This window comes from Labrus mixtus, chromosome 7 (genome assembly GCF_963584025.1).
Source record: "Labrus mixtus chromosome 7, fLabMix1.1, whole genome shotgun sequence".
Classification (NCBI taxonomy): Eukaryota; Metazoa; Chordata; class Actinopteri; order Labriformes; family Labridae; genus Labrus; species Labrus mixtus.
Genome location: NC_083618.1, coordinates 17771522 through 17781582, shown reverse-complemented (window position 1 = coordinate 17781582; position 10061 = coordinate 17771522). Strand labels below are relative to the sequence as shown.

Sequence of the window (10061 nt, the reverse complement as noted above, 5' to 3'; positions counted from 1 at the left end):
GCAAATGTGCCTATAATGTTCCACTATTGTGGTGATTCCTTCAGAGGGGTTGTACTCACCTTGGTAGGGTTTTGCCAAGCTACTTTCCGATGAGTGTAAAGTCTTTCCTTTCTGGAGCAGGTTGTAATTTCCACCTCTCCAGCTAGGAGAGAAGAACGCCAGTCTGATGCTATTGTACTTCGCGCGTGGTTGGTTCATCCTGCGCATGCGTCGGCGTCTTCGCTCACTGGAGAGAAGCGCTGCCAAAACTTTTTACTTTTTAATCAAGTTTTAACTACTTCCTCGGTTATACTTGTGTTTTTAAGTTTAAAGTATTTATTCAACATAGATAAACATTTTTAGCCTTTGGGTGTTTGGATATTACTTTTAAAGTGTGGTAATCAGCTAGCCATACGAACTGCGAACATCAGTACTCACAGTTAAAGGACGATATCCAACGACTTAAGTCCGAACTTCGGAACAAGGACCATCTGATTGAAGGCTTTGTTTCCGTGGCTGCTGCACAGTCAAAACACATATCTTATATGCACCATCCTCGCCAGCATCAAAGCTGGTGTCTGCCTCTGCCGCCACTCTTCCCTGGCTGACCTCCACTCACCTCGGCCTCCCGCGGGTCCTACCCGGAGGGACCGGTAGCCGAAACGACCGGGCACCGCTCTATGGGAGACCTCAGTACAGGGGCCTCGGGCACCGATGGCGTTGGGACAGAGGGTCTGGTCCAGCGCCCTCACTGCGCTGGACCAGGACGCCACAACACCGGCCCCGTCAGGTAACTCCGAGGGCGCGCCAGGAAAGAGGCTGCTGGCCCCAGGACACAGCTCCACTCCGAAGCCGCCCGAGCTACCCTGGAACCGACGCGGTGCGCCGCAGGCGGAAGACGGACCATCTGGCCCCTCCGCAACCCCGGATGACCCTCCACAACCGCTTCACGCTGCTGAAGGACAATATTATAGTTTTGGGTTTTTTGATCCTTTAACCACTTGTTTCTATTTCTTCTACTGCTCTTACCTTCTTATTGCTGTTATCTTTTTATTTGCTTTTATCTCTTTTAGTTTCTTACATCTTTTTAAATCTTTGGTTCCTCTTGGTCTCAGCTCGTGTTGTTGGGTTCTTGTGTTGCCTGGGTTCTTGTGATGGTTCTTGTGATGGTCGGGGTTATATATGTCTGTTGGGTATTGTGCACTTTGGGTTCTTTTCTGTTGAATTGTATTTAATTATTCTTAGTATTTTGCATTTGTTTGTTCTTGCTGTTGTTTATGTTCTTCTGTGTTTGCTTTAGTTTGTTCTTGTTTTTGCTGTTTGTCAAAGCACTTTGTAAACCTGTGTTTTTAAAAGGTGCTATATAAATAAAGTTATTATTGTGTTATTTATGCTGTGAGCAGAGGATTGGGGTGTTACGATGGGTTTCAGCACCCTCCCACAGGTCCTTATGCTGTATATCTTCTTCTGCATGGCATGGGGGGTGTCTGTGTCTGTGTTGTTCCTACAGGCCTATGGTTACCTGCTCCTTGGGGCCTTCTGATATCTGGAGTTGAGGATTTGCAGCTGCAAAATGTTTAAGGATGTACTAATGCTCATGTCAATGGAAAATCCCCAGACTTCCTACCTTGACCAAAGGGATTTTTTTTGTATGACTAAACTCTAGAGCCTAGAGATTTACAATGTGTACCCTATTATGAAAAGGAAAAAAAAGTCAGAATTCTCAAATTCCCAATGAGAAGGGAAGATCTGGTTCACAGGCTTAAAAAAATGTAATACATAAAGGAAAAGACAAACCAATACAACGCCACTTCTTGCAGATCATAGTTTTATTTCATGAATAATAAATGTACTTACAGTTTGTATAAAAAATATAGCAAAAGCTAAAGGTAAACAGCTGTCAGGACGACACTGATACTTATCAGTCCAGGGGCAGATATACTGTGGAGAGGTTATCACTGGAAGTGTCTCTCTACATCAGAGAGAAGCAAGAAAACTTTACCTTAAGAGGGAAGACTAAATATTTTTGAGTGAATAAGAAAAGAAATATTTATGCTTTGGCATGTCCGCTGGTGAAAATTCAGCGTCCAGAGGGATGCATACATCTTTAAAATAAAATAAAAATGGCTGAGTTTGGAGCTGTAACATCTCTTTCCAGTCAGTCCAGTCCACATATTAAATTGCACCCCCCCCCCCCCCGGTTAATAAAAAATGATAAAGGTAATGGAAGCTCTAAAAGAATATCAGTTATTTTATATGGAGATAGAGAGTTAGTTGCTACAAGACAGTCAATGTTTTGGAGAATTTGTGTTCATTAGAAGCACTCAGGGGTCAGAAACTGTTAATAACATGTGAATAACAGGTCATGACCCTGACCTTCACAGAGCCACAAAAGGCAATATTTGTTAGAAAATTATATGTTTGCATACAAGCGAAACATTACACCAACCAATGTCTTTCAAAATGAACAAAGAAGCTCTCTCTCTCTCTCTGGAAAATAACCCAAACAAATGTCTCTCTCTTTTTTTTTTTTTTAAGACATACAATTTATGTTCCACCACACATGTCTGCGTGAGCTTCAGCGTCTTTTTTCTTTTTTTGCGTTTGTCATAAACTTTAAAACGACTGCCTTCTAAGAACCCTGCATCTCTTTGCCGATCTTGTAGCTGAGGATCTTGTTCCAGTCGACCTTGGTGCGGGTGACCGGGAGCTGTCTGCGTAAGGCCTTGAACGTGGTGTCTGACATGGTCTGATAGTTCTCACTGATGGCCACCTGAAAAACAAGGTAAACTACGTCAGTCATGCTGTCAACCTAAGAGCGAGTTTCAGCGAGATATCATCTGTCAGAGCTAGTTAACTGAGAATATTCAGAGGGTAAATAGCTTGTGAGACAATTAATCCTTCGGTATTGTACTCTCAGTGATGATTGTGGCATAGACATAGAAAAATAAAGCCGAACATTTCCTGCGGGCGCATGCTGAATCAGCATCAGTTGAAGGCCAAATCCCCCAAACCCCTTTTCATCATGGGGTTACCAAAAGTGAACCCTTTCAAAAGGGCTCTTCTCTCGTGCCATGATTGACTTCAGTTGTATATGTGACACAGTAACACTATCCAGACCAGAACTTTGGTTCCACAGCACATTAAAAGGAGATGCTTCGAGCTGATAGGACATTTACAACAGGATGCAACAACAGACCATAACCTGGGTCAGTTCTAGGAGGTAACAGCCATGGAATGAAACTAAGGCGACCCCTCCCCCTTTCACACTTCGCAGAGGAAAGCCAGAAACATCATAAATCTCAGAGGAGGAGAAATGCATTGAAGACTTCTTTGAAGAATATTGAACAGGGTAAACTACTGATGAAATCTTCAAGTAATGCCTCGTATGTTTATCATCTTTTGTTTCTTCATACATTGATCCAACCAACGACTCTGAAGCCATATTGCCATCCAAAGCCTGCTGCCTATGTTTGACTTGGTTGGTTATACAGCTGTGATTTCAATGAACAATGCTGGAAATGAACTTCTGAAGAGTCATTTTGTTTGGAACTTTAGAGAACTTAGGATAATGTTTTATTCATTTTGGTTCACCCTATAATGATGTGTTTTCATATGGTTATGTGAAATGTTGTGTCTCTTCATGTTTATCATTGCTAATTAGACAGTTTGATAGTGGTGAAGAAATGTGACTGTATGCAACAACACAACTGGATTAGTGGTGGGCGATATAACGATCTTAGATCGTGAAGGATTTTAACTTGCTGACGATCTGCCAAAGCAGGGAGATCGTAGAATCGGGCTAATGTGTTTATTCTATCATGCTGCAGTTTATGCTCTTACACAGACGCGTCTCCCTCCCTCCTTTTTTGCTCCGCAGCGGTGAAAACGAAAATGAAACTTAAAAGTAAAGTCCGCAAAAACAACTCCATCCCGGTTATATGCAAATGTTCTGATATTTTCTCAAACCGACACGCTGTGAGCAACAGTTAACTTATTTGCATAGTTAAGTTTACATCTCAGATAGCGACACAAGAAACCGTTTAACGAGCCGGAGAGACGTGAACAGTCTGCTGAGAGTCAGACAGATTTGACAGATTGTTTAAAATATTGCTGTCGGTGTTTTCTGCTCTCTCTCAGTTTTTAAAAGTTACTATCAAGCCTCTTCACCTGAAGCTCACCTGTTGTGATAACGGGACCTATAGGGATTACACTAAATGACGTTACAAAGCAGCAGGCAGGTGAGAGTGAGTAACCATGGTGACTGTCTGTCTGTCAATCAACAATGTCCCGCCCCCTCTATGAATTAAACTCTTCTGTCAGTAAAACTTACTTTGATCATGTGTCACAGAATGAACACATTCTGTATTATGTTTGATTATATATAAACTAAACTAAAGTTAGTCCAATGATGAATGAATAAAATGTTCTGGGTGAGACCTCCAGACCTCCTACAAAGATGTTTTTCAAATAGACTCAACTTGTCAGTGCAGTTTTTGTGCATTTAAAAACATTATACAGGGAAATAAGTTTGGTTGAACTAGTCAGTAACTGACAAATTTGTCTAAAGATCAGTATGAAAAAAATTGTGATCGTGATTTTGCCAAAAAAAAATCGTGATATGATATTTTTCCCATATCACCCACCTCTAAACTGGATTGATTGGAAATACCATGAGACAAAGTAAGAACATATAGACAGATAAGTAGAAGACAGAGGAAGTCACCCTGCAGACAGAGATGACCCCTAAATGCGGCCCTCTCCCTCTATATCTGGTGTGCTCCATGCATCTTCCGTCTGCTTCATCTTCTCTTCTTTTGTCTGTGTTCTTGTCTTTTTATTATTTTGTAACTCCTTAAGTTTTGCTTTTGCGACTTTAATTCATGCATATTTTCTGAGACATATTTTTTTCACTGCTTTAACACCTTTGAACAACAAAGTTTTTGAACTGTTCTTGAAGTGAAACCAGCCAGCCAAGCATGCCTGTTTTTTAAAATGTTTTGCACCTGAAGAAATCTAATTTTTATACATCTAAAGTTTAATCGACAACTTGAGTAAAGATTTCTGTTGATCCGACATCAGTTTTTGAGAGACCAGCATCTGAAGCAGTACCTGCACTCCTGCCTCTGAACGATAGACAGAAAGTTAAACTGCAAAGACTTTTCCACCGAGTCTGATGAGGTGGACGCTTTCAGCCAGCTCAGAATCATCCCTACTCGTCTCCATCACCCGGCTGTAGCTAATGGAGGGCTGGTTTCAACAGATTGGACAGATTCTAGAGACTTTGGGCTTTTTCCTTCTGATAATTTAAAGCATTTTGCCTGTTACTATATTTACTGCTTACCCTGTCTGAACTGTCATGTTACTTTACAGTGTCTTTATATTTACCCGTGCATACGTATACAAACATTTATATACTAGTGTACACAGATACTTTCTCAGTTGTAATATTCATTTATAATCTCTCTGTTGTTTTTACAGGTTTTGGGTTGTCAGTTTTGTTTTTATTTTTTTGTGTTCTTTTAATTTTTTTTGTGTCTTTTCAAAATAAAAGACTCAATTAGACTCAATTTTATTTCTAGACATTTGGATTTCAGCAGTATTAAGGAGGACATCAGTTTTATTTAAGTAGACATGTATATCTGATAATCCAGTTTGAGGACGGAGAGACGCCCACACACGAAAAGTTTCATTCCAGCACAATCACAACATCTTCTTCAGGTGATAATTTTTTAACTGTAATTAATTTTACATTATATATAATTTTTTAAGTATATCACCTGAAGGAGACCTCTGGTCCAGACGTTGTGACTGTGAAGGAATAAAAACTTTTTGTGGCCTTTGAGCCAGTGTGTGGGCCCTCCTCCGTCTGCTGTCTTTGCACTACACCTACGTGATGTGTGTATAAGTACCTCCTTTTTTCCAAAATAGTTTAGTTCTTACATTAATCCAGATTTTTGCCTAAATCATTTTTTGTTGTTTTAATATTGTTTGAAACAATGCATAAAAAACCGTACATACCTGGTAATCATTTTCTGCATTCTCGATTATTTTCACAAATTCCTTTGCAGTCTGGTTCTCATTCTGCCAAAAAAAAACATTTGTAGGTGAGTCAAACTAATAAAATAAATTAAATACACCTCAACATATATCATATTTTAAATACCTCAATAAGTCCTGACATTTATTTTCTATTTGCTTCTGAATTACTAAAGATGTTGATCTTAACTCCACAGCTTGAAATAAAAACAATACGTTAAAGTACTCACAGACACAGTCAGTGCTTCCTGTACATCTTTGTGGCTGACCAGCTGCACATTCCCGTCCTCGTAATAATGTACCTGAGACAAGCAGATGACAAGGACAACAATGAAACAAATCCTCACAGCTAAGCTCATACACACACCCGAGTATTTCTCAACATACCTGTATCTTCATGACTCCAACCACCTGAGCTGTAGACTGCGAGACACTGAACTTCCACTCAGACCGGCAGCGACCATTCCTAGAAACAGAGAATGAAGAGCTTGGAAATAAACACCAGACACCTAATGCGATATCATTACTGTCTCTATACCGCAATAAAATGACTGTCTGCATTAATTTGTTTTGGGCATTTAAACTGAGGTCATTATCCTCGATCAACTTACCAGAAGTTTTTAGGCTCAAATTGATGCCCCTCAATACAAGCTATGATGGTCTGCTGCCCATCGATTGTTTTCCCGTAAACCTGAAGAGGATAAATCCGAATGAGTGGGCAATTTAAATGTATGGTGCTGAAAATAGCTGCTTTGTTTTCAGGCTTAAGGAGCGATCTTACGGTGCAAACTCCACCCGGGTAGTGCTCCTTAATGTAGGCCTTCAGTGCAGAATCACAGGCGTCTCTCCATGACCTGAGGGCTGACTCGCTCTCATGGGGTCGGGGGTCGCTGGCTTCCTTTCTCAGGTGGTCGTATTTGAAGGAGATCTTGTTATGAGGGTCAAAGAAGCGGCCGTTACCTAGGTCTCCGTGTTCTGTAATGAGGACCTACATAAGGAAGAGACAGAGACACTCAAGCATTAGAGATTGTCGAATAAAATAACATTAAAATGAGATGGTTTTGATGAGAAAAGCAAATGATCTGAAGAACTTTGTAAGGAAAAGCTTGCCTGATCTTCATATCCTTCAATTTTGGCAAGGCTGAACTGATCCATGTTGTACTGGGCAAAGGCACTGTAAATAAAAAAAAGTACAGCAATGTGAAGGAATGTCAAAAAAAATCATCAAAAAGGAGAGAAAAAATGAACTAAACTCACTGAGCAGCTCCCTCTCTGAGAAGTTTATCATTGTTGAGCAGTATCCGCACATCTGGAAGAAGAATTAACAAAAGTAAAGTGTGAGCAAACTGACTCCATACAAAGCAAAGGCCTAAAGATGTTACACACAAAAGACTCACCATTGAAGACTTCGTTGAACTCTCCTGGAGGAGCATGCAGCACAAAGTTAGCTGCAACTCGGACCTACAAACAAATCCCATATCTTGTCATTTAAAGAACTCAAAAATAGTAAGAGGCTTAACATTTAATGTAAAATCAGTGTTATTTTTTCTTTTAAATCTAGTTCATTTTTATGTTTTCGGATATGGCAGGATGTAAACATGGGAACAGTGAAAACCCTGCAAAGAAATAACCACTAGAGTGAAGCAGAGAGCAGTCTGTTAAGATTCTTGGCTGCAGGTTTGTTGGCTCTAATTTGGCCTCTCCTTAGATGGCAGGTGGGGTATGTCTCCCAAGGGCTTTTCTTAGCAGCCACTATGCAAGTAAGCATGTGGTGTCAAAGCTCAGAGTGAAGCAGTTGAGGCAGCTCTTATTAGGACACTCTGATGTGTCTAATAGATGTTTGCAAGCAAAACATGGACAAGTGCAATCAAACTTTTCTGTCAACAAAGACGCTTCAATATTTTAAGTGTGCTTCACTGCTTTAACCTGAACATCACTGTCACGTAAAAGTCCAACTTTGCCAGTGATGGCGCCGGTTAGGCAGACAGGGTTTTTAAGCCTGCAGGCTGCAGCTGGCAGTGACCTACAAATGGGATGTCCAGCTGAAAGGGTGGGGGATAACAATGAGTAACCCAGTTTAACTGATCTGTGTAGTCACTCCATTCAGAACCGTGAAAGCACTCCCAGGCTCAGGCTCTGATCCCCCCCCCCCCCATGCATTTCAGCAATTTAGACCTACATCTATCAAGGACACAACACAAACTAGATATCTGATTAAAGATACAATAGATAATACCTCTCCTCTCATTACACCACACTAATATCTATTTTAAATATGTATGTATATATATATATATATATATATATATATGAGTAATGCAGGGAGGCGTAAGCTCTTGGCCACGCCATCAGCTTTAGGAATGCAAAGCATTATTTTACAACATGTAGCAGCAAGAGGCAGAGGGAGCAGCACAGGCCACTGCAAGCCCCAGTATCACTACAGGAAGACTGCATCTGTCCTGTGAACTTACAATCACATTTAAAAATAACTGTTAACTCGAGTAACATCTGTCACCATGCTATGTCATGGAGTCAAGAGTAGGCATTACATTAAGCCAGAGATTGGCTGGTATTAAGCTGCCGATGCACTATCATTATCCTTACTGTAAATGCAGGAAGTAGCTCCACTTCCTTCCATTTAGCTGAAGCTAACATTATCAAGTAATCCAACCTCAAAGCCAGGCTACATAAGACACCAAGCTCAACCACTCGCATGTGAAATGTTTAATCAGTTTAAGCTAACTCGCTTTAGTAAGCATACATGCATCATATATCCCTTTTACAGGAACAAAATGCTTCAACTCTGAACTGTCAAATGCAACACTCGCTTCGCTAGCTCCACCGCTGCAGACGTCCAACACTGCTTGCTTCACAATTCACACCACAAAGTAATGACAATACAGAGAAATGTTGTTTCCCCTAGCTTCACAATACACAGAAGAGAATATTGATGATATAAAATTAAATAGTAATACCTTCTCTTCATCGCTGATCTCATCGAAGTCTGCCATCTTGGCTCAATGAAGTGTTAACAAAGCGACTGTCCGTGTTGCCAGGTTTGTCCTCCACCCTCCCTCCCTGCCAAATCGCAAATCATCTTGAAAACGACTGTGGTGCTGAGTGTCTGAGTGCTGGGTTTGAACTGTTTTTTCGAGATAATATTTAGAATATTTATTTGATAAATCATTTTCGAAATGATACATAAATATTAACACACACTCCCTTGTCGTAATGGATGGTTTTTGTTTTTTTTAAAACTGAAGCTGACACTATTCAAACCTGGCAACCCTGATACGTCCAAGTTATATGGAATGAATGGGACAGATGGGAAAGTTTTAATTTTTGTGATTTTTCACGACTTTGGACTGGAGTTTTAAATTACCTCATCAGGTAAATACATTTTCATATATACTTAAGAATTTGCTTTCTAGGTGGTTAAAAATTACTTATTTTAAATTAAACAGCACCATTATCTTGAAAGACAGGGTGTGGCTAACAAGAAACATATTTATTTGTTAAGTATTACGGTGTTCGTTTGTTGATATGAATCTGGAGAGTAAAATATGATATATCACGAGTCGTAGCATACTATACTTAAGCCATGTCAGTATGGGATGTAGAAAGGAGCGCTTTTTATAAGAAGCCATTGGTAATTACGAAATTACATGAACGCAACATGAACGCCACAGACACAAACCCTTGAGCTGATGCGTTTTATGGCTTTACTTATCCATAGGAATCTGCATAATGTTGACAAAAAATGTTTTCACACTTTCATAGTGTTTTTGGATGCTAGTTTTAATTTATGTTTATTTGGCCACAACATAATAGCCCATAGGCCTTTAGTTTTAACTTGTACGAATAGGCTACGTTAATCTAAATTTGCATAGTGGCTGTATTCTAACCAAAGTGGTCAAATTAAATATAGCAGTAAGCACATGTAACAACAATATTGTCATGGTTGTAGCTTCTGGAGGAATATCCCAGAGTCAAAGCGGATGTTTCTGGCACAACTTCACCAATAAGGTGCCTGAAGAGTGAGA

The 10061-nt window shown here is 40.1% G+C and overlaps 1 protein-coding gene across 1 annotated transcript; it reads right to left on the bottom strand.

Annotated features, from left to right (window-relative positions):
* Positions 1–1790: 1790 nt before the first annotated feature.
* capza1a (capping actin protein of muscle Z-line subunit alpha 1a) lies at positions 1791–9097 on the bottom strand. Its single transcript, XM_061043363.1, has 10 exons — positions 8994–9097; positions 7416–7479; positions 7276–7327; positions 7129–7192; positions 6800–7006; positions 6630–6709; positions 6406–6484; positions 6249–6320; positions 6001–6063; positions 1791–2752 (listed from the first exon to the last, which is right to left on the bottom strand). Exons 1-10 carry the CDS (start codon positions 9027–9029, stop codon positions 2612–2614), a joined length of 858 nt encoding a protein of 285 aa, XP_060899346.1. The 5' UTR covers positions 9030–9097; the 3' UTR covers positions 1791–2611.
* Between the last annotated feature and the right edge of the window lie 964 nt (positions 9098–10061).